We start from the raw sequence: 27,781 nt of genomic DNA on the forward strand, positions 1-27,781 counted from the left end.
CAGTTATGAAGTAGCAACGAAAATAATTTTATGGTTGGGGGTCACCACAACATGAGGAACTGTATTAAAGGGTCGCGGCATTAGAAGGTTGAGAACCACTGCTCTAGAGAAATCCCGAGTTGGGAGAGCCAGAGGCCCGGCTTTGGGGACACAGGCAGCATTTCACGTCCTTGAAGATACACTCAGGCAGCAACAACCTGTGAGAGCACAGGCGGTAAGAAGTCGCCAAACTCAGTCCTGTGTCTGCATGTGGGATGGTGAGGTGTCTGTGTGTAGGACACAGGTGGGCACGGTGTCCCGTGTGAGTCCGTCTCGGCATCTGTGAAGGGCCACATGCTGGTGAGGTCTGTGTTTACCTGTGTGTCGAGGGCGTGTTGGTCCTAGGACTCCCTGCAGGTGTCCCCTTCTGAGGATTGGAACGCGGCCTGGACCTCGAGGTGGGTTCTTCACCTTTACCTGCGAGTTCTTATTTCTCTGAAAGAGGTCTGAGCTGTTAGGATAACTTTAGCAACCACTTGTTCTGGTGGGAGGTCCTGGAGTGGTTATTCTCATAGTTGTGTGTATCTTTGAAACTTTATCAAGCCAGCCCCTGGATGTTCTGTGCAGGCTGGTGGGCAGGTGGCTTCCGGCTGGGAGGGTGTGGTCTCAGTCCCCTCAGTGTGCAGGCCGAGCGTGCTCTTGGCTGCTCCTTGCTCGTCCCCTGGCTGGGCCTGCTCCACTTACGACCTCACGGTTTCTGTTGCTTCTGGAATGAAGTCCGGCCTCCGGATGGTGGACTGAACCTGGGAGGTGTCACAGTCTCATCCCAGCTCCAGCACAGCCCACTTCCTCCCTCACCGGTCAGCAGGCCAGGTCATGGCTGCCCTTTGCAGTCGCTGGCCCTTCTGCCCAGGACATGGTTTTCTGGACACCCTGCTCAGCACTCTGGCCCCAGGTCCCGTGTGCCTGCTGGACGCCTGGTGCTTTCTCAGGCCGCTCTGTCTCACTGGGGCCGTGTCCGTGGATTTGGCCATGGGGCAAGTGATCCTGAGCCTGTGAGGTGGAACTCGGGGGTTCACTGAGGGCCGGGGGCATGACTGGCTGGTCTCATTCTGGAACCTGAGCATGAGTGTAGCGCTCGCGTGGTGGGCGTGCCTGTGGCCTGAGTCAGGGAGTTTCCTGGAGGTGTTTGTGGTCTGTCCACTGGGCAGACAGGCTGGGACTTTGGAAGGCCTTTAATTGAGACAGGGGACCAGGTGAGACAGGGCCCATGTTTAGGAGTCAGATGCATGGATTTGAATTAGTCACAGTCTTTGGTCCTGGCGCAACCTGCCTTATTTATGTCCTTTAAACAGTTTAATAAGCACCTACAGCCCAGCCTGCGTGGCTCAGTGGTTCAGTGTCAATTCCCTTTTAGGGTACATGCCTGGGTTGCGGGCTCGATCCCCAGTAGGGGGCGTGCAGGAGGCAGTCGATCAATGATTCTTTTTTTTTTTTTTAAATATATTTTATTGATTTTTTACAGAGAGGAAGGGAGAGGGATAGAGAGCTAGAAACATCGATGAGAGAGAAACATCGACCAGCTGCCTCCTGCACACTCCCTACCGGGGATGTGCCCGCAACCAAGGTACATGCCCTTGACCGGTATTGAACCTGGGACCTTTCAGTCCGCAGACCGACGCTCTATCCACCAAGCCAAACCGGTTTCGGCTCGATCAATGATTCTATCTCATCATTGAAGTTTCTATCTCTCTCTCCCTCTCCCTTCCTCTCTGAAATCAATAACAATATATTTTAAAAAATAAGCACCTACAAACACCACCCCAGAAGAGCTGGGACCTGGCCAGTGTCCCACCTCACCTTTGGCAGCCGCTGTCTCACCCCATGGTCAGCGCACCTTCACTCCTCTTTCACACCTGCTTGTGGCCTCTTCCAGACAAGGCTAAACACATGGGTTGATTTTAGCTTTAATTTAGTAGGAAGAGCACCAAGCTGTGGGTCAGCTTTTGGGACACTGTGGCCATGCCAGGGTGTTGGGTTTGGTGAGAGCAGAGTGATCAAAAGTGGCTGGGTATCCGGTATTAGGTGGGTCACATCAGTGTGATGGCGATTGTTCACCAGGTGTTATTGAGAGTGGAAGGAGGACACTGATTAAAGAGCCCAGACAGAAGGATTGTCTTGGGCAGGGTATCCCGGAGTGTCCAGTGGCTGTCCCACTCCTGCTGCTGATGTCCTACTGGGACTAGTCCCAGGTCACTGTGGAGGAGGCTGCATGTGAGCAGATGGCTGTGCCCTGCATGCCCACGGCACCTAGGACTGAGCCTCTCCTGGCTGAAAGGAGGCGCCTTGAGCCCGTGTCCCACGTCCTGTCCCCCTGATGTGCGTGGGCTCCTGGACGAATGCCCTGAGGCTTTGCCACTGTACTGGGGCCCAGACATCTCAGTTCTGCCGGTCAGCCAGATACCAGAGGCTATTTCTTAGGGCAGTGATGGGCAACCTTTTGAGTTTGGTGTGTCAAACTTCGCCAAAAAACTGAGCATAACTCGGGTAGTGTGTCACTTTGAGGAAAAAACATTATTTCGCAAATGTTTCATCCTCAGGAGCAGCAAATGTTTCATCCTCGGCATGCTGCCGCCTCAGAATTGAACCTGGGACCTTTTAGTGCTGACACGCGTGTCATAGGTTCGCCATCACTGTCTTAGGGGGTTTAGGCCATCTCCTGGAGTCTCTAATACTAGCAACATCATTTAAAAAAAAGTAAATACAGTTTGTTTAGAGTCGCTTTTGTTTCACAGTGATTCATCCATCCACCTGCAGAAGGATGTCTGGGCTGCTTCCCATTCTGTCAATGAAGAACAAAGCTGCTGTAAACGTCTGTGTGCAGGTTTTGTGTGGACATCAGCTCTCAGCTCCTTTGGGTAAACACCAGGGAGCGTGACTGCTGGGTCCCACGAGTCTGTTCAGGTTGTCAGAGACCACCACGCTGTCTTCCAAAGTGGCTGCACCAGCTGCGTTCCCACCAGCAGTGCAGGAGAGTTCGCGCCGCTCCACGTCCTCGCCAGCACTTGGTGTTGTCGGTGCTCTGGATTTTGGCCGCTCTGATAGGTGTGCAGTGGAATCTCATTGTTCAGTTTCCATTTCCCTGATGACTAGGACGCGGAGCATCTTTCCATTTGCTTACCTGTCATCTGTGTATCTATTAGGTGAGGGGTCTGGGAAGGTCTTGGCCCATTTTTAATCGGGTTGTTTGTTTTCTTTCTGGGTTTAGAATTCTTTGTATCTTTTGGAAAACAGTCCTGTATCAGATGTGTCTTTTGCAAATATCTCTCCTCTCCGTGGCTTGTCTTCTCATTCTCTCGGTATTGTTTTTGTAGAGCAGAAGTGTTTAGTTTTAATTAAGTTCAGCTCATCACTTGTCTCCTTCATGGGTCGTGCCTTTGTCATTGTAAAAAGTCACCTCCAAACCCAAGGTCCTCTAGGTCAGTGGTCGGCAAACTGCGGCTCGAGAGCCACATGCGCTCTTTGGCCCCTTGAGTGTGGCTCTTCCACAAAATACCACGGCCTGGGCGAGTCTGCTTTGAAGAAGTGGCGTTAGAAGAAGTTTCAGTTTAAAATGTGGCTCTCAGAAGACATTTCCATCGTTGTCCTGTGGATACTTGGCTCTGTGGACTAATGAGTTTGCCGACCCCGCTCTAGGTGTTCTCCTGTTTGCGTTCTAGGGGTGTTACACGTTTGCGCTTTACGTTTAGGTCTGTGGTCCATTTTGGGTTAATGCTGCGTGCAGATTCATTGTTTTGCACGTGGATGCCCGGCGGTTCCAACACCATTGACTGAGCACACTGTCCTTTCTCCCTTGAGCTGCCTTTGCTCCTTTGTCGACATCAGTTGGCTCTATCTACGGGGTCTATCTCTGGGCTCTGTCCTGCTCGGTTGGTCTGTGTGTCTGTTCTTTCACCAGTAACCATGCCGTCTTGATCGCTGTAGCTTTACAGTCAGTCTTGAAGTCGGTGGCGTCAGTCCTCCAACTCTGTTCTTCACCTTCGTTGTTTCTTTGGCTCTTCTAGGTCTTTCGCCTTCATATCAACTTTAGAATCAGTTGGTCCATATCCACAAGATAGCAGGCTGGGTTCTGATGGGGATTGTGTTGAATCTACAGATCAAGTTGGGAAGAACTGACATCTTGACAATATTGATTCTTCTTGTCCATGATCATGGAATATTTCTCCGTTGACTTAGTTCTTTAATTTTATTTAAAAAATGTTTTTATTCATTTTAGAGAGAGAGGAAGGGAGAGGGATAGCGAGATGGAAACATTGATGAGAGAGAAACATTGATTGGCTGCCTCCTGCATGCCCCCTACTGGGGATCGAGCCTACAACCTGGGCATGTGCTCTGACTGGGTATCAAATAGGAGACCTCCTGGTTCATGGGTCACACCAGCCAAGCAACTTAGTTTTTCTTTGATTCATTCTCAGAGTTTTGTTGTTGACTTCACATAGACCTCTTATGTATTTTGTTAGATTTGTACTTAAGTAATTCATTTTTTGGGTGCTAATGTGAATGGTGTTGTGTTTTTAATTTCAATTTCCACTTGTTCATTGCTAGTTTATAGGAAAGTGACTGACTTTTGTGTATAAACCCATAACCTGCAACCTTGCTGCAACTGTTCACTAGTTCCAGGCCTCTGCGTGGGAGGGGATGGGAGGAGGAGCCCTAGAAGCTGATGGGAGGGATGTGCAGTTTCCACTCTGCAGGTGGTTCTGCCTGTCTCTGTCCTTCTGGACCAAGGGCAGGAAGGGTCCCGAGAGAGCCAGCTTCCACTGCCCCTCAACCCTTGGAGTGTCAGCTGTCCCAGCGGTAACTAGGCAGTGAGCAGTGCCCCTTGGGAGGGAGGAGGTGTGTCCGGGCTTAGTGCAGCGATAGACTGTCCCTCTTGCCAGTCCCTGACTCTGAGTCCTTGTCTTTAGAAAAGGTTTTGGTACACCAGGATCCTCACAAGGCAGGCCTTGCTTTGGGGTCCCGGGAGGGAGCTGGCTCAGCCCGAACCCTCTGGGGCTTTAGGAGACTTTCAGGGTGATTTCAGTACTTGTATTAGAAAGCCACCCTCTGCAATGACAAGAGGGTGCCTCGGGAGGGGGCTGCATGGGCGTGGTGGCCAAGCAGTGTTGTTGGCCCTGCTTGTCTGGGTGCCCGTGGGAGTGGCGGAATGGTGGAGGTAGGAGGAAGAAGGGCTTGGGGTGAGGCTGGTTAGTCAGCTGCCCCGAGTTGGGATGCCCTGGTGGGGGAGTCAAGGTGCGGACTCCCTTGACTGTCACTTCTTCCCACAATCGAAGTGTGATCATGTGGATTTATATCGCTCTGTGCTCTTACTGAGGAGACTGGGGTACCAACTGCCTCAGGACAGCAGAGTCCCCGGAAGTGAGAGGGAGTCCCCTGCACAGTGTGCTGAAGCCCTACCTTGTAAGAAAAGAGACCTGTAGGAAAACAGATGGTGACCTTTTGTGACTGCGTGTTGGGAGGTTTCCTAGGACAGGAGCAGCACCCTGGAGGAGGAGGTGACAAAGTGGACTTCAGGATTGACAGACGTTCAGAAAGTGGAAGGCGGGCGTGCAGTGAGGGTGCAGGGGGAGGACCCACAGCTCCCAGTAAGAGGACTCAGCTCTGTTAAGAACAGCAGGAGGTGTGCACAGACAGGAAGAAGATACAAAAACCAGCAAGCGTGTGACAGATACCCACATCCCCCAAGGCCGTGCAGGTGAAAGCCGCATGGCATACCCAGTCAGTCCACCCTCAGCATGCTGTCATTGAGGGACCCACCATCCCTCCTGGCGGTGGATGTGGAGGTGGGGAACAGCGGGGACAGTGGGTAGGAGCACAGCTTGGCAGTGTGGACTGCCATGTCCAGCAGTCCTGCTCCACGGGAAGAGACCCTGGTGGGAAGCTTTGGCCTTGATTGATAATAGCTCAAACCGGGGAGAATCTGGAGGTGTATCAGGTGATCCATCCACAGTGTGCCCTCAGCCGCACCAGGAGCAGAGTGCTGACACCTGCAACAATGTGGGGGCGGGGTCTAAACATACTCTGCCCTGGAGAAGCCAGACACAACAGCCCATCACTGTCTGACCCCACCAAGCGGGGTTCTAGCAGTTTAGCTCCCCAGTGGGGATTGCGCCCCGCTGGAACTGTTCAAGTTGATGGAAGTGTGTTCAGTCTTGATTGTGGTAGTGACTGTACAAATGTGTGCATTTGCTCAGACTCATCAGATTGTATATTTAAAACGGGTGCATTTTTTCTCCGTCAGCCGCACTTCAGCACAGCTGTACAAAAGAGTTCCCCGTGGTTCTTTCTCCTGCCCTGGTGCTGCACAGTGTTTCAGGCTGCGTGGGAGTTGTGACTTGTGACTTGTGTCTGTTTATTGTGTCTGAAGTTCAGGTCTGCTGTCTCCTGTGTGTGAGACAAGAAGTTATTGTTGTGCTTGTGAAAGGTGGTTCCCACATCCCAGGGGCCATGAGCAGCCTGGTAGGGACTGCAGGTAACACCTGTCTGCTCAGGTGATGACCTCCGTCGTCTTCCCTGGAGAGAGAAGATTGGGTGTCTGTGGGGGCTGTGCACTGAACTCCAGGTCTGCCGAGCCTTCCTCTGGGTGCGCTGGTTTTGGGGGTGGCCACGAGAAGACAGTCTCTACTTACAAGTCTTTAATAGTTGCTTTCTCCCCAAGTAATACATGCTCATCATGGAAAGTTTGATAAAGACAGAATAATGTGGGAAAGAAATGAGTAGTAATCTGTAGTTCTGTCACCAAGAAGTCTTTATAATTGTCCCTGATGTTGTCCCGAGTTTTGATGTTTCCCACATCCTTACCTGTTCTGTGGTCAGCACGACCTCACTGGATGGGTAGTGAGTTAACATTCGTGTGTTCATTCTCCAGGACTTATCGAGTGCCAGCTCTGTGCCGGCACTGTCGCCTGTGAAGGGGGTGCTGCCGGAAGGGGAGCTCGTGCCCTTTCCATGAAGCTCAGACACAGTGAGGCAGGCAGGTGTGGAGCGGAGCAGGTGTTCGGGTCTGGTTAGGGAGGCCTCTCTGAGGTGGGGCAGAGAGCCCCTGAATGCTGGCAGAGGAATCTTCCAGACATCAGGCAGAGCTGGAGCTGCGTTCTGGTGGGGAAAGTGGTCACGGGTTGAAGAAGTGGCAGGCTTGCTGTGAGTGTGGTGGGGGTGAGCGTGGTGGGTGACGGGTGTGAGTGGGGGCAGTGTGCCGTTTCTCTCCTGCCTGTGTGGTGGCTCTCCCTGCCTCAATTTACCTGGATGTTACCCGTCTTCATGTGCGTGTCCTGAATGTCCTTTTCCTGTTAGTAGTAAGCACCTCTGGGATTAATTTTTGCATATAGTAAGGCGAGTTGGCCTTGGGAGGGTCCCAGAGGTGGCCTCTTTTGGTCCCCTCGCATCTCTGTCCTGGTGGGCAGTGAGCGCTCCCTCACCGGAGCAGGAGAGCTCTTGGCTCCTGGGTTCTCCTTGCCCTGGGCCTGCAGGGGGACTTTTCTGGCCAGGTTTGGGGTTGCTGCGACATGTCACTGCTTCTGGGGTCTGAGTGGTGGCGGCCAGGAAGTCCATTGCAGCCACACGGATGAGCTCAAGACGGTATTGCCGGTTCCGTTTCTGATGCAGCAGGTTTTGCCCATAAATGCTTTGATATGATGTTTGCCTTGCTCCTCTTGCACTGAGAACCTTGGATCCTGATGAAAGGAAGCATCTATGTACCTGGCATGTGCTACCATATACTTAGTTACGACGGTGAGACTCAGTGTAAGGTTCTTTGTGTGTTCAAACTGCACGGAAATGATTCTCTGTGTGTGTAATGTTACCACTTGGATATACAGTTCACTTTTGTTTGTTTTAGTTTCTATTTTCCGTTTGTTTTAAAAGGTGAAGGTGAAGGGGTTAAGCAAAAACAACAACAACAAAAACCCCAAAACAGACACAGACAACAGTATGGTGATTACCAGAGGGAAAGGTTAGGGGTGGTAGAAGAGGGTATGAGGGGATAAATGGTGATGAAAGGAGACTTGGGGTGATGAACACACAATACACTATACAGTATTGTAGTATTGTACTCCTGAAACCTATGTAATTTTATTAACCAGTGTCAACCCAATAAATTCAGTAAAAATGAAAAATAATAATTTTATGTTTTGAATCTGTGGAACATTACCATGGCACAAAAGCCATATTTTCTAGATTCACTTTTGGTCTGTTCCCCTCCGTCAGTACCTTCCCAGTGTTAACTTCAGTGCTTTCTGGGCCATCCTCTCTGGATGCATTTTGTAGACTGAAGCAGGTGCGAACATACACACCTTTGGTTCTTTTTCTTACACCAGCAGGGGCACAGACATCAGTGTGAAGCTTGATTTAAAAAAAAAAATATATTTTATTGATTTTAGAGAGGAAGGGAAAGGGAGAGAGAGAGATGGAAATATCAATGATGAGAGAGAATCATTGATTGGCTGCCTCCTGCATGACCCCCACTGGGGATTGAGCGTGCAACCCAGGCATGTGCCCCTGGCCGGAATCGAACCTGGGACCCTTCAGTCTGCAGGCTGACGCTCTATCCATTGAGCCAAACCAGCTAGGGCTGCAGCTTGAAGTTTTGTTTATTAATCCTCACCTGAGGGTATGTTTCCATTGATTTTTAGAGAGAGAGAGGAAGGGAGTGGGGAGGGGGGGGGGAGATAAAGAGAGAAAGAGAAACATGACCAAGAGAGATACATATGGATGGCTTGCCTCCCACACTCGCCCCAACTGGAGGTGGGTTGGGCGTGGGGATTAAATCTGCAACCCAGATACATACCCTTGACTGGGAATCGAACCTGTGACCCTTTGGTGTGTGGGCCAATGCTCTAACCATTGAGCCACTGTCTAGAGCCCAGTTGAGTTTTGAGAAGTGTGTGCACCTGTCTCTCCACTGTCACCATCAGACTCAATGTCCCTCTCCCCTGGAGGCCCTACATGCCCTTGGCTGCCCATGTTCCCCGTGGGGCAGACCTTTCTGCCTTTTGCCCAGATTCTTTCTAGAATCTCACCTAAATGGCTTAAATACTGTGGACGTATCTGGCCTCACTCTGTGGACGTCACCGTATGCAGCAGTGATGTGTTTTTATGGTGAGAGCATCCATGTTTCCACACGCATCATCCACGCACTGTTGGGCAGGTGCTACAGCTCCTGTGTGGACCCTCCTCTCTCGGGTGCACTTTAGGAGGAATGGCTGAGCTGTGTGGCAAGTGTGTGGTTAGCCTCGTCAGGAACCGCCAGCCCTTCTCCTAAGTGGCTTGGCAGTGCCCGAGGGTTCTGTTGTCCACCAGCACGTGCATGTTTCTCACGTAACGGGCATGGTGTAGACCAGGAGCACTCCCCCTTAGTGTATGGCCTGTGATTCTTCACAAGCACATACACCGCAGACCTTTCCCCACAGCAAGATACAGAAACACTCTAGAGCCTCAGAATTCCTCTCGCCCTGGGTGGTTATCCATCTCCACCCTCATCCCAGCACCCAGTGCTGCCCTGTCACAGGTTTTATGTTAGTCCTCATCCGAGGATATTTTTCCATTGATTTTTAGGGAGAGTTGAAGAGAGAGGGAAAGACAGAAACGTCAATGTGAGAGAAACACATCTATAGGTTGCCTCCTGCATGAGCCCCAACCAAGGCCCGGTGGGGAAGAAGCCTGCAACCAAAGTCCATGCCCTTGAGCGGCATCAAACCCGGGACCCTTTGGTCCGCAGGCCAATTCTCTATCCACTGAGCCAAACTGGCTAGGGCTGTCACGAGTTTTATGTAAATGAAACGATTCAACCGCACTGCTTCCTGTCTGGTTTCTTGCACTTAGCAGGGCTTGTGTGAGATTTCTATAGTTGTGTTGAGAGTCTGCGCCTTCTCACCGTGGAGGAGGATTCCATGCTGGTGATGGACTGACGGCTGGTTCCATCCAGCCCCCAGCTTTGGTTGTTTCCAGCTCTGGCTGTTGTGAACAGTGCTTGTGAGAAACATCCCTGTGAGCCTCGTGTGGACCTGTTTTCATTTCTCTTGGGTAGACCCAGGGGGTGGGTTGTCGGGCACAGGAGTGCCTGTGCTCTTCCCACTGACAGTGTGCCAGCTGTTTGGAGTCCTCACCCGACGTCCAGCGTTACTGTGGTCAGTCTTTCATTTTAGCCATTTTGGGCCGTAATGCTGGCCTAATGATTTTCTTTAAAATTTAAATTCTTTATTGTTGAAAGTATTACATATGTCTCCTTTTTCCCCCATTGACCTCCCCCCGGCTGCTCCCGTCCCCCAGCACATGCCCTACCCCCCTACTGTTTGTGTCCATTGGTCATGCTTATATGCATGCATACAAGTCCTTTGGTTGATCTCTTATCCCACTCTCTCCCACCCTCCCCTGCCTTCCCTCTGAGGTTTGATGGTCTGTTTGTTGCTTCTATATCTCTGGATCTATTTTTGTTCATCAGTTTACGTTGTTCATTATATTCCACAAATGAGTGAGAGCATGTGATACTTATCCTTCTCTGACTGGCTTATTTCGCTTAGCATAATGCTCTCCAGGTCCATCCATGCTGTTGCAAATGTTAAGAGTTCTTTCTTTTTTACAGCAGCATAGTATTCCATTGTGCAGATGTACCACAGTTTTCTAATTCACTCATCAGCTGATGGGCACTTAGGCTGTTTCCAAATCTTAGCTATGGTAAATTGTGCTGCTATGGACATAGGGGTACATATGTCCTTTCTGATTGGTGTTTCTGATTTCTTGGGGTATATTCCTAGAAGTGGGATCACTGAGTCAAATGGGAGCTCCATTTTTAATTTTTTGAGGAAACTCCATTCTGTTTTCCACAGTGGCTGCACCAATCTGCATTCTCACCAGCAGTGCAAGAGGGTTCCCTTTTCTCCGCATCCTCTCCAGCACTTTTGATTTGTTGATGGTAACCATTCTGACAGGTGTGAGATGGTACCTCATTGTTGTTTTGATTTGCATCTCTCAGATGATTAGTGATTTTGAGCATGTTTTCATATGTCTCTTGGCCTTCTGTATGTCCCCTTTCGAGAAGTGTCTATTTAGGTCCTTTGACCATTTTTTTGATTGGATTCCAGTGGGGTTTTAATTTGCATTTCCCCAAAGACTAATGATGAGCATCTTTTCATGCCCTTATTTGTTATTTATATATCTTTTGTGAAACGTCTATTTAAATCTTCTGCCTGTGTGTTTAAATGGGTTCTTTTTATTATTATTGATTTGATAAGAGTTTTAAAAACATATTCTGGATACAAGTCCTTTATCAGATAGAATTGTTTTATAATTTTTTTTAAGTCTGTGCCTTTTTTTTATTTTATTAATTTTTTACAGAGAGGAAGGGAAAGGTATAGAGAGTTAGAAACATCGATGAGAGAGAAACATAGATCAGCTGCCTCCTGCACACCTCGCACTGGGGATGTGCCCATAACCAAGGTACATGCCCTTGACCGGAATCGAACCTGGGACCCTTTAGTCCACAGGCCGACGCTCTCTATCCACTGAGCCAAACCGGCTAGGGCATAAGTCTGTGCCTTTTTATTCAAAGAGCAACTTTTCAATTTTAAGGAAGTCTGGTTTATCATTTTCTTTCTTTCAGAATTTATGTTGGGTCTCATCAAAGAGATTTTTGCCTAACTCCAAGCACAAGTTTTCCTTTAGAATTTTTATGGTTTTAGTTCTCACTTGATCCAATTTGAGTTAATTTGGGGATAGTTGTAAGGGAGGGGGAGTTGAGATTCATTTTCTTTCCTACAGGATATCCAATTGTTCCAGCCCTGTTTGTTGAAAACACCTTCTGTCTCTGTTGAATTTGCCTGTCACTAAAAAAAAATGTTTATGTTTATTTTTAGAGAGAGGAAGGGAAAGGGAGAGAAACATTGATGAGAAAGAAACATCACATCAATCATCTGTCTCTTGCACACCCTCTATTGGGGATCTAGCCCACAACTGGGCATGTGTCCTGACTAGGAATCGAACCAGCAACCTCTTGTTGTACTGGACGATGCCCAATTCACTGAGCCACACCAGGTGGCCTCTCCTGACACTTTTATTTTATTATTATTATTATATATATTTTTATTGATTTCAGAGAGGAAGGAGAGGGAGAGAGAGATAGGAACATCAGTGGTGAGAGAGAATCATTGATTGGCTGCCTCCTGCATGCCCCCTCTTGGTGATTGAGCCCGCAACCCAGTTATGTGCCCTTGACCGGAATTGAACCCGGGACTCTTCAGTCTGTAGCCCAACGCTCTATCCACTGAGCAAAACCAGCTAGGGCTCTCCTGCGACTTTTATTGAAAATCAGTGGACCTTGGGTGTGTGTATCGAGTTTCCGGACTGCGGAACAGAACCTGATCCTTGTAGCCCTTTGGAGGAAGGCCTGGATTTAGACTGAGCCTCTCTTCTTTTTCAGAAGTGTGTGGGGGCTACTTGGGTCCTTATATTTCCATATAAGTTCTAGAATCAGCTTGCCATTTTCTACAAAAAGTCTTCCAATATCTTGTCTGGGATTGTGTTGAATCTGTATATTAGATTTATGATATTGACATCTTTTAAAAAAATATATATTTTATTGATTTTTTACAGAGAGGAAGGGAGAGGGATAGAGAGCTAGAAACATCAATGAGAGAGAAACATCGATCAGCTGCCTCCTGCACACCCCCCACTGGGGATATGCCCGCAACTGAGGTACATGCCCTTGACCGGAATCGAACCTGGGACCCTCTTGACCGGAATCGAACCAGTCCGCAGACCGACACTCTATCCACTGAGCCAAACCGGTTAGGGCGATATTGACATCTTAACAGTATTGAGTTTTCTGATCCATGAACATGATAAGCCTCTCCATTTACTAGTATTTGGGTCTTTCAGAGTTTCTACCAGCATTGTTTTATAGTTTTCAGTGTTTGTCCTTTGCATGTTTTGTGAACTGGATCCTTAAACAGTCATATTTTTATGTTATATAAATGGTATTTTTAAAAATTGAAATTTCCAGTTATTTGTTGCTAACATTTAGAAATATAATCTCTTTATTAAGTCTTTTTATTTAGTTTTTAATCTTTATTGTTCATATTATTGCAGATATTCCTCTTCCCCGCCCCCCCCCATAGCTACCCTTCACCTGGTTCCCACCCCACTCCAGGCCATCCCCGCCACCCCACTGACCTCGTCCATAGGTGTAAGCTCTTTGTCCAGTCTCTTCTTGCACCCCCACAACCCCTTTTCCCTGAGAATTGTCAGTCTGCTCCCTTTCCATGCCCCTGGTTCCATTACATTCACCAGTCTGTTCTGTTCATCAGGTTTTTTATTCATTTGATTTTTAGGTTCACTTGTTGATAGATATGTATTTGTTGTCACTTTGTTCATAATTCTTTATCTTTACTTTTTTCTTCTTCTTCCTCTTCTTAAAGAATACCCTTCATCATTTCATATAATACTGGTTGGTTTGGTGTTGATGAACTCCTTTAGCTTTTTCTTATTTGTGAAGCTCTTTATCTGACCTTCAATTCTAAATGATAGCTTTGCTGGGTAGAGTAATCTTGGTTGTAGGTTCTTGCTATTCATCATTTTAATATTTCTTGCCACTCCCGTCTGGCCTGCATAGTTTCTGTTGAAAAATCAGCTGACAGTTGTATGGGTACTCCCTTGTAGGTAACTAACTGTTTTTCTCTTTCTGCTTTTAAGATTCTCTTTGTCTTTTGCCCTTGGCATTTTAATTATGATGTGTCTTGGTGTGGTCCTCTTTGGATTCCTTTTGTTTGGGGTTCTGTGCGCTTCCTGGACTTGTAAGTCTATTTCTTTCACCAGGTGGGGGAAGTTTTTGGTCATTATTTCTTCAAATAGGTTTTCAATATCTTGCTCTCTCTCTTCTCCTGGCACCCCCATAATTCTGATTTTGGTACACTTGAAGTTGTCCCAGAGGCTCCTTACACTATCTTCATATTTTTTGATTCTTTTTTCATTTTGCTTTTCTGGTTGGGTGTTTTTTGCTTCTTCGTATTTCAAATCTTTGACTGATTCTTGGGATCCTCTAGTCTGCTGTTGAATCTCTGTATGTTATTCTTTATTTCAGTCAGTGTATGCTTAATTTCTGATTGGTCCTTTTCCATATCCTTGAGGGTCTCACTAAATTTCTCAGAGGTTTCTAGAAGATTCTTGAGTAACCTTATAACCGTGGTTTTGAACTCTATATCCAGTATTTTGCTTTCATCCATTTCTTTCATTTGTGACTTGTTTCTTTGTCTCCGCATTTTGGCTGCTTGCCTGTGTTTGTTTCTATGTACTGGGTAGATGCTAAGTCTCCTTGAGTTGATAGAGTGGCCTTGTGTAGTAGGTGTCCTATAGGGCCCAGTGGCTCAGCCTCCCCAGTCACCTGAGGTGGGCGCTCTTGATGAACCCATTTGTGGGCTGTGTGCACAGTCTTGTTGTAGTTAACCCTTGATTGCTGTTGGTATCACTGGTAGGAATTGACCTCCAGGCCAGTTGGCTGTGATGACCAGCTGTGTCTACACTGGAAGATCTGTTGCACAGGAGACACCTTTATGGGGCAGGACTTGCTTCAGTGGGGCTTTGGTGCTCACTAAGTCTGCCCCTTGAGTGTGTCACTTATGGATGTGAAGAGTTGTAATCCGGTATGGTCTCACTGTGACCACTGAGTACACTGGCTATTGGATCTCCAAGGAGGTGCAAGGTCAGTCACTGTCTGGGGCTGCCCAGCAGGAGCTACAGAGAGATTTGCAGATTCCTCCTCTTTGTATGGGGTTTGGAAGTGCCCAGACGAGGCCCAGCTGTGAAGCAAGGCAGGCTGCTGCTGCCAGGCCTTGGGCCTTCTTTTGGAAGCTCTGGGGCTCTCTGACCCAGCTGCAGTTTGACAGGTTTTAGGTGGAGAAAGGACAGGCCATTCATATGCAAAAGCCGATGTGCACAGCTTGGGTGGGGTTGTAAATTGGGTGGGGTGGGGTCTCTGGGAATCACCAGGGCGGAGCAAACAGCAATGGCTGCCAGTCAGCCCTGAACCGGAGAAGTCCCCGGGTCTCCACGTCCTGTGCCCCTGTGCAGGAACAATGATCGCTGTGAGCACCTCTCAGAGAAAGCAGCCCTCGCATTCCTGTCCCGATGCCAGACAGTCCAGTTTCCCCCTGTATGTGTCTGGGTCCCCCGGAGTCTTGCACGGAACTGGAGTTCAGAGCAAGCGGGAGCCTGGGGGTCCTGGGTCCACTTCTGGAGCCTCAGCCGAAGCAGTGGCAGCACTGGCCACACTGTGGAGGTTGTGGCCGTGACACATGGACAGCCCAGTCACCCCCTGCCTGACTCTGCGAGTTGCAGGGGGCTGTGGTTTCTGCCTGAGCAGACTGGTCACAAACCACGGCAGGGCCACTGAGGTGGAGAGTGAGGGGCCCTGTAGCCATTGGGGGATGAGAGGGAGGGGCCGGAGCACTTCTCTTTCCGGTCAGTGGGTGATGTGACGTGTGCTCACCACTGTGTGCCTGGCACGATGTGAGTTGTAAAGGTGAAGTTAGTGGGTTTTTGGTAAACCAGTGCAGAAGTGTATTTGCCAAGTACACTGTATCCCGTTCTGAAGGCACAGAGCTGAGGAGGACAGTCTGGTGGGAAGGACTTTGTGGGCTGAGGGTGGCTGTCCTCCTGGTCTCTTGGGTCTGTCCAGACTCCTCCTCCCGTCCCCATAGCGACATCTTCGAAAGCCCCCTTGGGCAGTTAGGACTCCGCGGGGCAGCCTCAGAACGAATTCTCCATGTATTTCAGACAGTGCCTCGTGCTCTCTGCTCTGCTCCAGTGCCTCTCCTGGCTGCTTTGGTATCAGCGTCAGTGTTCAGGGGGACAGCTTCCTTCTGCCCATGTTTAACTGTAGAGGCCTTGCCTTTTGTACCATTGTCTTTGCAGATTCTCTGCCATCTGACAGGCGACAGCCTAGGGACCTTCATGGGGTGAGGGTGAGTGCAGGGGTCTGGTCCCTGCTCCTGTCATTATGCCTGGGCCATTTTCCCAGGTGATGTGCCCTCCCAGGGCTGGGGGAGCCCCTGAACCACATGTGAGAACAGTATGTGTGAGGGGCTGTGGCAGGTAAGCTTATGCTGATGCGCGTGATGTGGGATTCTTCCAGGTGGAGGCCCAGGCAAGTCCAAAAATGCCTGGCCACTGTGCAGTGCAGCTGGGCTGACCTAGATTTTCATTCCGGATACAGTAAAACATTGGCATGAGAAGGGTCAGGAAAGCTGTAACTGGGTGAGAACACTCGAGTGTTCCTTGAAATCTGGTGAGTCAGGGAGGGGAGGGTTCGTTCAGTCCTTAAGACATAGTGGTCATGCTTGGGTGAAGATGGGGGTGGCCTGGTGGCCTTGGGCTGCCCGCTGCTCTGGTGGGGCCACGCTGGCCTCCCAAACAGGTGGTTGTCAGGGCCCCGTTGTACCAGTGAGCAGTTTGCGCAGCTCGGTCTTGGCCCGCAGTGTCGCCTCTCTGACTTCGGGAGGAGGGTGTGATGCTGCACATGTACCTTTAAAACTGGAGCTTTCCTGATAACATGAGAGGGAAACCAGTCTGAGTTTTCATCAAGAAGGACATTAAAAATACATCTTGGATGAAATTTGTAGCCACTGAAAAGTGTTCTTGAAGAATGTAGAATGACATGGAATTACTTATGATATAACAAGTAAAAAGAAGCCCGGTCAGTGTGGCTCAGTGGCTGTCGACCTATGAACCAGGAGGTCATGGTTTGATTCCTGGTTGGAGCACATGCCCTGGTTGTGGGCTTGGTCTCTATATGGGGCGTGCAGGAGGCAGCCAATCAATGATTGTCTCTCATCATTGATGTTTCTCTCTCTCCTCCCTTCCTCTCTGAAATCAGTAAAAACATGTTTAAAAAAAAAGAAGTGAAAAGAAGAAAATAAAAAAACGAACATCAACCAAACGACCTGGGTTTTCTTCACAGTTATCAAAGCACACACGGTAATGTGAACGCTGGACAGAGTGGAAGAAACTGAGTGCAGCCCTAGTAACCAAAGGGCATGGGGTTTCAGGAGGTTCTGATTCCTCATTTCTCGTTTTCTGTCGTGAACAAAACGAAACCCTGTTGTTTTGTGTCTGCTTGATCGGGGTGCATCCTGAGTACGCCTCGTGGAGATGGGCTGCTCTGGTTTCAGGTGGCCGGAGTACAGAGGAGGGAGACAAGGAAGGCTGCTGTGGGCTGAGGGAGGGTGGCTGGGCGGAGGGTGGCTTGGTCAGGCAGCAGAGCCCCGGGCCACACTCCGACATCCCTGTTGAACTGCCTTTGTTTGGGAACTGACCTGGAGTCGGCCACATTGGTGGGAAGATGAATCTGAAGGCTCCTTTGAAGTTGAAGTTGTTTATTGTGTGAGGTGTGGCCTTCTCCTTCCCAATTTAAAGGTTGGAAGAATACGGCCATGGTATACAGCCCTCCTTGGTCATTGTTGAAGTGAAACCCAGAGGGTATGTGTGGAGCCGGAGGCACGGGGTGTGCCAGCCTCTGCCCTGGGCACTCTGGGAGAAATCACTCTGCCGCCGCCTTGGTGGCCCATTTGTAAGGTGGGAGTGGGCCAGGTTCCTTCCTTGATGGGGTCGGACGGATGCGTGTCCCCAGCCAGGAGGTGTCTGTGAACTCAGGCTATTGCTTCTTCACAACCTTTTCTCCAACATTCTTCAGTTGCATTTTGAGGCAAAGTTGTGTTTCTTTGCTTTTGCATGAATAGATACTGTACTAGTATGCTATGCGTCTGTTTGAAATGAGTGATTATAATCAGTTCACAAGATCCCGAGCTGTGATAATGTCATTAAAACATGCATTGAGGCAGCTGTTGGTGTTCAGATGCTCCCCAGGCCATCACAGTGTGTCTGACTTTTGCCTGTGATTGTGATTCATTTTATCTAGGGAAGGCACACCCCATTACAGCCTACAGGCCCACCACCCACGAATGCAAACAAACTTTTTTCCCCCTAAGGAGCCACAAGTTTGCCGTCAGGTTAGAGCCGTGGTTGGCAAACTGCGGCTTGCGAGCCACATGCGGCTCTTTGGCCCTCTTCCACAAAATACCACCGCCTGGGCGAATCTATTTTGAAGAAGTGGCGTTAGAAGAAGTTTAAGTTTAAAAATTTGGCTCTCAAAAGAAATTTCAATCGTTGTACTGATATTTGGCTCTGTTGACTAATGAGTTTGCCGACCACTGGGTTAGAGCAATTGTTTCTACAGCCTCCTGCATTGCCTGTATGTTCAGTGGCATTTGTCATCTCTCTTGCTTATCCACTCACAGATATCCTATATAATAAAAGCCCAGCGACCGAACGGCGGAACGACCACAAAGAGTCTACCGGTCACTGTGATGTGCACTGACCACCAGGGGGCAGATGCTCAATGCAGGAGCTGCCCCTGGTGGTCAGTGCACTCCCACAGCAGGAGCAGCCACTCAGAGGACGGGTCCACAGCTGCTAGGCTGACTGGGATGAGTGGCCATGCCCCCCCGGTGCACGAATCCTGTGTACCGGGCCTCTAGTATATATATTAGAGGCCTGGTGCACGAAATTCGTGCACGGGTAGAGTCCCTAGGTGGTTCTTTTGGATCAAGCCTTGTAGGTGTGAGTCCAGGGAGAGGCCTGTTATTTCTGGATGACCTGATGGGTGTTGAAGGAGCCAGAGCCCAGCGCCTTCAGAGGCTCTTCTCAGCCTCCGTTCAGACTCAGGAGGGTGTGATGCCCACAGGACACCCTCGCCCTGGCATTTTCTTTCCCAAGGGCACCCTTTTCAGCTGTGCCCGAGGGGAGGATGGGGCTTGGCCAGTGGTGTGCTGAGGCCCCACCAGAGGAAGAGTGCAGATTCCTCTCCGAAGCTCCATCATTGATTCTCATGGAATTAAATGTGAGCTTAGACACTTGTGTTATGTGTCTGATGGCGTCTATGACTGCTGCTGGTTTTTGAAGCTAAAATTAATGCTAAACCTGCATGATTGGATTTACTTTCCAGTGATGGAGCTCAAGCATGTGCTGTGTGAGTGGTTCTCCCTGTCCGTCTGTGTTGTGGGGCCCCCTCCTGGTCAGCCATGGGCACCATGCTGCCCACACCCAGAGAGGTGAGGTGCCTGGGTGCCACGGGGTCCATGTCCTGGAGGGGAAGTTTGTTTGGGGTTTCATAGGACAGGTCCCAGCTGCCCCTGGTCACAGGACCAGTGGGGGCAGGGCGGAGGGACCTGTCTTGGGCAGAGCTGGGGTCTGCGGCTCCAGCGGGACCTCCGACCTCTCTTCGACACCACTGCCTCGTGAGCACTTGGCATCTGTGTCGGGGAGAGGGTGTGCCTGTGGGGACTCTTCCAGGCCCTCAGCGTCCCTGCTGGCTTCCTCCTTTCGAGTGGGTGCATGCTGAGGCCAGTGTGGGGTGGCTGTGGGGCGATAGTGGGGCTGGCAGAGCCGTGGTGCCTGGCTTACTCACAGAAGGAAGGCTTGGTTGCCCTTTTTTTTTTTTTTTTAAAATATATGTGTGTGGATATATATATATATATATATATATATATGTTTTTATTGATTTCAGAGGAAGGGAGAGGGAGAGAGAGAGGGAGAGAGAGAGAGAAACATCAGTGATGAGAGAGAATCATTCATTGTTCGGCTGCCTCCTGCATGCCCCACACTGGGGATTGAGCCCGCAACCTGGGCATGTGCCCTGACCGGGAATCGAACTGTGACCTCCTGGTTCATAGGTCCACACTCTACCACAGAGACACACTGGCTGGGCGTCATTCGGTTGCTCTTTGAATCCATGAAACTGCCCTGTGCGTGTCCTTGTCCTGTGCACCGTCTGGCAGGCAGCAGGCATGTCAGAGTCCGGTGACTCCATGTGTCACCACAGGTCCCATTTCTCCTCAGAGCCGCTAGGCCTCCCCATAGAGCCACTGCTTCCCAGGCTCTGACGCCAGATGTCCTTTGTCCCCAGGTATGGTCCTCGTGCGCAGCGAGAACGGGCAGTTGTTAATGATCCCTCAGCAGGCCTTGGCCCAGATGCAGGCCCAGGCCCACGCCCAGGCCCAGCCTCAGACCACCATGGCACCCCGCCCTGCAACCCCCACAAGTGCCCCACCTGTCCAGATCTCCACCGTCCAGGTGAGTCATGCGTACACCCTGCACCTGCCGAGGGCCGTGTGGCAGGCATCCTGCCCCACCACCGGGTGGCAGACCCTGGTGTCCAGGACAGTCTTACTGGGAAGAGCTGGCTCTGAGTCCCTGAGAGCTGCCCTCTCTCCATGACTCCACCTTCCCATGCCTCAGTTTCCTCTCCTGCAGAGTGGACCGTGTACTAGTGCTTCTACCACAGAGCTGGGTCCCAGGCTGAGCGGAGACGTGCAGTGCTAAGCTAGTGGGCAGAGCAGGCACACGTGAGCGCTGGCCTTCTCATCGGGAGGCACAGAGGACTTGACACACTTGTATTGAACAGAGCTGCTTCCCCACACACAGGCATTGGAGACTGTGGTGGGAGGCAGGCTCCGATGCTGAAGAGCACGCAGGGCTTGCCCCCCATCTGGGTTCCTTGTCCGTGTCATGATTTCCATGTGGGCATGTGTCAGCACTGTCCCGTTCCCTCTGTCTGCGGTGCTTTCCTGTCCACTGCGTCTTCCTCTGTTCTCAGCTAGTGAGCTGGTTAGTGACCGAAGTGAGACCTCCTTCTCCGTGATGCCAAGCGCGTACCCTGGGTGGCGCCCTGCACTGCAGCAGCAGCTGCGTGTGTTGGGAGACCCACAAGGGCCCCTTCGTTGAGTGGAACAGCTCAGTTTCCCAGTCTGTTCTGTTCAGTGTGAGGCAGACGTACGGTATCTGTGGTCTCACTTTAGCTGTTGGTTGTGCATGTCACTGTGTGACCATCAGCATTTGCTGTCCATCTCCTTTCAAACCAACTTCATAATTACCTTGCTCAGGACTCGAGCTTCCCATCGGGGCTAGGTGTGACACTGGTCTTAGACCCAGGGGACACGTACTTCTTAGTGCTGTTGTCACTCTTTAGTACTTGTGGACAAGATCACAGAAGTCCTCACGGGACCGATTCCCAGATACATGTGTTTTTCAAGGACCATGCTGATTTGGTAAAGAAGTCTAAGGCATTTTCATTGTAGTAGCAAAGATGGGGAGCCTGCACTTTTACTTTGGAAACAAACATTTAGAATTAGGGTGGCTCTGTTGAAACTGCGAGTGAACTTGCGGACGCACTTGTGTTCTGGATTGCTTTGGGTGCACGGGGTGGCGGGGAATTCTCACGCTGTTGCCCCTTTTAGATGGGTCTTGCTTGTTTTCCAGGCACCTGGGACCCCTATTATTGCCCGGCAGGTGACCCCGACGACCATAATTAAGCAGGTGTCTCAGGCCCAGACGACGGTACAGCCGGCCGCCGCGCTGCAGCGCTCACCCGGAGTGCAGGTGAGGCCCGGCATCCTGCACGCAGGGACCAGGCACGAACTTGGGTGTGGGACGCAAGGCAGAGTTTTGGGAGGAAGGCTGTAGAAGAAGGGGGTTCTTCTCTGATGACAGCACAGGCTGTGGCTGGGACCCCTTCCTTAAAGCCGCACTGACTTGAGCACCAGCAGCACTTTAAAGCTGCCCCTGCCAGAGAATAATGAAAGGGTCACCTGATCAGTATTTGATTGTAAGGCATCTCTGGAGCAGGGAAAGCCTAGTGCAGAGAGTCTGTGTGTGTACCTGTCTCCCCGTGAATGCGCCGACGGTGGCAGTGCTGTCGTTGACCGTGTCCCAGGTCTTACTTGGTGTCATTATCACAGCGGTGGGCTGTGATGCTCTCAACAGCTCAGCTGCTGGTGTCCCGGACAGGCTGGCCCCTCCCGTCACAGCAGAGGAGACCTGGCCAGGGCCAACAGGCCAGAGCGTCCAGAGCAGAGGCTCAAGGTGCAGTGAGGTGTTGGTGAGCGTGCACTGTGCAGGCGCTGCAGCGCTGGCCAGGTTTCACCAGGTGTCTTTGTGGCCAGGGTGGCTCTTTGCTGCATTGCTGTTTGTGTTGATACCCTTGGCAGTTGGTACTGTCCTGTTTTTCCGAATGAGGAAACCACAGCCCAGAGGTGGCAGGGACAGTGGTGGGTAGTGGGTCTGGAGCAGCCCAGCACCACACTCTTCCCCCACTGGATCGCGTCTTCTCCTACTCACCTGTGGCGCCTGCAGTGAGCGACTGGGGTTTGAAACACAGGAAGGGTCGTCCAGGTGTGGGGGACTTTCCAGGATGCAGGCTTCAGCCTGGGGTTCTGTCTGGTTGGCGCATCTGATTCTACATTTTGTGGAAGGGTTTCCAGAAAGCATGAGGCACAGTCAGCTTGGCGTCTGCTTCTGGATGTGTCTTGTGAGTGGAAGTTGGTGGGGCCAGCAGGAGCAAATGTGGGACAGGCCCCAGGTGAAGGAAGGAAACCCCACTGCCCCGAGATGGCAGCACGGTTTGCTCCTCCTTTCCTCCCTGAGATTTGAGTTTGATGTTTGCTGGTGACAGCAGTGATGACTCATGCTTCACGTTACAAGTGAGAAAAGATAGACTGACGATAAAGCCCGTCACCACCTGCAGCTCCTGGGCCTCCCCGAAGCTGGTGTCCACAGCCTGGGGCCACTGGGACACCCGAGAGCTTGGAGGGGTCCTTTCAGGGGCTGCGTCAGCTCCCTAATGGACACTGGGCCACACCGGAGCCGTGAGCAGGGGTTGCACTGCCCCTACTTTCAGAAGTTTTAAGAAAGGGACATTTTAAAAATGGGAGAGAAAATGTTGAAAGCTAGATTATAAATTGGAGGACCGGTTAGAAAGCCAGTTAATGTTGGTGTCACGACCCTGCTGCAGAACTATGGTCGGTCAGGAGCCTGACCTCAGGCAAGGGTGGAGCTGCTGTCCATTCATTCAGCAAGGGGCCTTCCTCACTGATGCCCACCCATTTCTCCTGTTGCTCCCCCGCCCCATTAGTGATACTTCATGATGGGACTCGCTCTTAAAGTGCAAGGCAAAGGCCGGTCTGGCCGGCAGAAGGGGCCAGGGCCCCTGCCCACTCCCTCCCAGAGCCGCCTTGCAGGAGGGCTGACTTGTCACCAGGCTCTGTGCAGACCAGGCGGTGGCATTTCCCATTGCAGTTTGTTTTTTGAACTTTCTGAGGATGAGACCTACTTTGCTTATTAAAAGGCCATTTGTACTGGTCACCATGTGACTTTCAGGATCAACTCCTGAGCACCAGGTTCTTCCAGCAATGGGCTCTGTTTCTGTCAGTTTTTGCTGGAGGTGCACCATCCTACTTCTCAGGTGCTGAGGACTGCAGTGCCCAGGCTCGGCCTGTCGCTGTGTCCGCAGGTCCTCAGGGTGCGTGTCCCCCAGTACACATGGCCAGCGGGGCCCCACCCCTGCAGGGAGCTCTCTTCTCAGACCTAAGGCTGCTGCCTGCAGCCTCTGTTTACCTGTGTTTTGGAATCTTGCAGCCTCAGCTTGTTCTGGGTGGCGCTGCCCAGACAGCTTCAATTGGGACGGCGGCGGCTGTTCAGACGGGGACACCTCAGCGGACTGTCCCGGGGGCCACCACCACCTCCACAGCTGCCACGGTGAGTGCTGCCTCGTGCACCCCTCAGGTGGGACAGCGTGTGCAGAGGGCTCCCCATGGTGACAGAGGCCCAGACAGTAGCGTTTGCAGTTGCGTCTATAGGACAGCACTGTTACCCGTTTGGGTTTACACTTCAGTAGTTCCTTGCACGTGCATAAATCTTCAAACTGGGATCCCACTTTCTTTACGGCTTTTCCCAGTTTCTTTGCTAAGTAGTTCCGTCAGCATTAGCAGTTGTGGCGCACTGTAACCCTTCACTGTGCATCGGGGAGATGCGGTTCTTGTGATGAGCAGCGCTGCAGGGACCTTCTAATGGAGTCTCCTTTTTACCTTGGTGGTTTTCGCCTTGTTACATTCCAAGGGAGGGAATTGCCAGCCGAGGGAAGCGTGAGCCGGGCCCCTTTTGGTTGTATGGCCAGGTGTCCTTGGGCATACTCCTTGGGCACCTGCCAGGGCCATGCTCCACCAGCAGGCTAGGAGAACACTTAGAGAAGAAACAGTTCTCAGGGTGATGATGGGCGTTTGCCTGTAAGACTTTTTCACAGGTGTCTTTTTACTTGAATGCAGGAAACTATGGAAAACGTGAAGAAATGTAAGAACTTTCTGTCCACGTTAATAAAGCTGGCCTCATCCGGTAAACAGTCCACAGAGACGGCGGCGAATGTGAAGGAGCTGGTGCAGCACCTGCTGGTAAGAGCTTCGCCACCAGCCCTGTCCCGCGTGTGACACGGCAGCCTGTCCTGGGGTCTGCAGAGCCCTCCCGTGCGGGCTTCCTCCCCGAGGCTCAGGGCCTTGGTGGAAGTGTCGTCCCTGAGGACAGGCGTCCCTGACCCCTCTGCGCCTGTGCTCGCAGCTTTGACTGTGCCAGAGAGGTTCCCTCAGGCTGTTCTGGCTCCTGGCAGGATGCCCTGACACGTGGTCAGGGCTGGGCAGTGTTGAGTGACAGCTGGGTGAGGGAGATCAGGGGTGGGCTGGTCAGCACACACCTGGGATGCCCACATTGGCCGAGCACGGGGCACGCTGACTCTCCTGTTGCCTCTGTCAGCCCAGACCTGGCAGAGAGACCAGGAGGCCAGCGTAGCCTTAAGAGGTGTGTGTGCGAACTTTCAGTCCTGCAGGAATTTCATGTGAGTTTTATTTTTAAGGATGGAAAAATCGAAGCGGAAGATTTCACCAGCCGGCTGTACCGAGAACTTAATTCTTCACCTCAACCTTACCTTGTGCCTTTCCTGAAGGTAACGGCAAAGCCCCTGTCCAACTCCGTGCTGTTCTGAGGGAGGAGTGGGCTCAGTTGGCACCTTGTGGTGAAAGCCTGAAGCGACTGCAGCAGAATGTGTGGGGTCCTCTTAGAGGCTTTTCTGGGAGTTGGACCTCAGTACTGCTGGCATTCGGGCGTCCCACTCCAAACACAGGGCCGACTCATGGGTTGTCCGTGAGCGTGAGGGCTGATGGGACACCCACCCCAGGGAGGAGCCAGGGTTCCAAGAGCAGCGGTCGTCCCGTAGGTAATCTCTGGTGCACAGCATTCTCAGAGCATTCCCGAAGTGCTGCTCTATCTTTCTGGGCTCAGGGTCAGTGAGTGCTGGAGGCTGCCACCCACACCAGAGGTATCTCTTTAAGCTCTGAAACCGACACTATTAAAAAAAGTTTTTATTTATTTGAGAGAGAGAGAGAGAGAGAGTGGGAGAGGGAGTGATAGAAACATGAATGAGAGAGAAACCTCAATTGGCTGCCTCCTGTATGCCCCCTGTTGGGAATCGAACCTGCAAACCCGGGCATGTGCCTTGACTGGAATCCAGCCTGGGGCTTCTTGGTGCAGGGGAGTACACTCAGACCACTGAGGCACACTGGCCGGCAAAACCGACACTCTTGAGCTCAAGAACTTTACCTCAGAATGGGGTGTGTCTGGGTTCGGAGGGGGGACCCCATGCTGTGCTGCCTGCCGACCCTGTGTTTGTGTTCACCCAGAGGAGCTTGCCCGCCTTGAGACAGCTGACCCCTGACTCCGCAGCCTTCATCCAGCAGAGCCAGCAGCAGCAGCCGCCTGCCCAGCAGGCCACCACTGCACTCACAGCCGTGGTGCTGAGCAGCTCCGTCCAGCGCACGGCCGGGAAGACGGCGGCCACTGTGACCAGCGCCCTCCAGCCCCCTGTCATCAGCCTCACGCAGCCCACACAGGTTGGCGTTGGCAAGCAGGGGCAGCCCACGCCGCTGGTATGCAGGCGACAGCCCCTTACCCCTGCCCGCCTCGGCTCAGGGAGCCTGCAGGACAGCCTTGGGCGTTAGCTTCCGTGGTTAAGCCAGCAGCCTGGGCCCCACAATTCTGTGACTCATTCCTCAGTAGCGTGAAGTTAGTGTGTTGGCTTTCACCCACTGTCCATCCAGCACCTGTATCGTTGGGGGTGATCCTGGCTTACAGGGACATGGTGAGTTTATAGTGACTCTTAGCTGGATATTACCTTTGATTGGGAGCAATGGTCCACGTACAAGAAACTGACAGTGTGTGCTAGTGTTGGATGACCAGGCAGCTGCGTGAGCCTCTGTTTCACAGTGTGGGCCTGGGTGTGCAGCAAGTCTGGGCCTCGGTGACTCCAGGAGCTGGAGTGGCAGGCTGCTGTCATTCATTTACTACCAGCTTGGATTCTGTGTTCTGAGCTTTGCAGCTGGAGAAAGGCTGTCTTTGCTCCCATAGGCAGATTGGGGGCTTTTAAAAAAAATTTCAAAGAGATTTTGTTTCTCTAAAGCCAGTCACAGAAAAACACAACCCAGGCTCCATGGCATTTAGTAGAAGTGGAGTGTGTTTTATGATGGTGCAACATGGTAACCCAGTGGGCGATTAAATCCACGCAGGGCTCTCTCACCTGCTCAGGTTAGAACCCGAGTGGAGTGGGTTTGGCCTGGATCGGTGTGAGGAAGCAGGCTGACCCCGTGGTGGGAGGTTGTGAGTAGTGTCAGGGCCCGAGGTGCCATGTGACAGCTCCACGCTCCTTTCAGTCCGAGGGGCAGACTTCCTTTCCTTTCACGTGACGCAGGTACAGAGCTGCCCTGTTTGGCAACCCCTGGGGCTGATTTTCACAAAAGCTGGGTTCTCTTGAAGAGAGCCTGATGGGAAGCCACTTGTTCTCGGAGATTGACCTGTGATGCGGGTGTGTGATGCCACCGGTGTTCCCTGGTTTTAGACAGAGGCTGTGTCGACCAGCAGAGACCCTTCTGCGCTCGGCTTTCCCCAGGTTCTGTGCAGATTCGTGTGTGTGTGTGTGTGTGTGTGTGTGTGTGTGTGTATGGTCAGCAGTGGGTAGCCAGGCCCGAGTCTGACCGGTTTCCTTGAAGCTTGTAGATGTGAAAACTGGAAGGTTTCCCAGTTCAGGCTCATCCTGCACAGCGTGGGCTTTCACAGGTGTTGTTGCCAAAATAGTTTGATCTCAGGGTACTGCCCTGTCCCCTCTGTGCATGCCCCAGAACACTTGCACCGGGTTACCTTGGTAAAATTCAGAAACTGGATTTAAAAAGTAGATATTTTTATTGACTTCAGAGAGTAAGGGAGAGGGAGAGAGACATAGAAACATCAGTGATGGGAGAGAATCATTGATCAACTGCTTCCTGCATGCCCCACAGTGGGGATCCAGCCCGCAACCTGGGCATGTCCCCTTGACCGGAATTGAACCCAGGACCCTTCAGTCCGCAGGCCAATGATCTTTCCACTGAGCCACACCAGCTAGGGCCAGACACTGGATTTTGAAACCCTCAGCCCCAGAGGGGTGGAACGAGGCCACATGGACTGTAGCTGTGTGGCTTTAGAAGGGGCTGTAGTGTCGCTTGGCCCCTGTGGGGATACTCGGTGCTGCCAGGATTTGGAGTGCTGCTGTGTGGGGGGTCGGACCGAGGCTGGATGTGGAGGACGTGGGTTGACTGGACAGGTAGATGAGCAGATGGGGAGCAGAGACAGAGGGCGAGCACGTGATCAGTGGCAGGAGTCTAAGGTAGACAGCCATGCAGGCCGTGCAGGACGAGGAGCAGGCACACAGCCGGGGCCCGGCGCAGGTCATGTCTGGGGGACAGTTCAGGGCAGGATGTAGGAGATCTAGCCTCCCCCCAGCTTAAAGGTCACCTCCCCTCTTAGAGAAAATGTGGAGGAGAAACAAAAACTTGACCTGTAGCCTCAGGTGGCC

At 51.5% G+C, this 27,781-nt stretch overlaps 1 protein-coding gene across 1 annotated transcript in view; it reads left to right on the forward strand.

The window, feature by feature from the left end:
- Nucleotides 1–27,781, forward strand: part of TAF4 (TATA-box binding protein associated factor 4) — a 56,983-nt gene that overhangs the window by 9,967 nt on the left and 19,235 nt on the right. Inside the window, 6 exon segments of the mRNA XM_054724170.1 lie at nt 19,988–20,154; nt 21,340–21,459; nt 23,494–23,613; nt 24,180–24,302; nt 24,758–24,847; nt 25,581–25,826. Coding sequence (XP_054580145.1) covers nt 19,988–20,154; nt 21,340–21,459; nt 23,494–23,613; nt 24,180–24,302; nt 24,758–24,847; nt 25,581–25,826 — 866 coding nt within the window.

Source organism: Eptesicus fuscus, chromosome 12 (assembly GCF_027574615.1).
Source record: "Eptesicus fuscus isolate TK198812 chromosome 12, DD_ASM_mEF_20220401, whole genome shotgun sequence".
Taxonomy (NCBI): domain Eukaryota; kingdom Metazoa; phylum Chordata; class Mammalia; order Chiroptera; family Vespertilionidae; genus Eptesicus; species Eptesicus fuscus.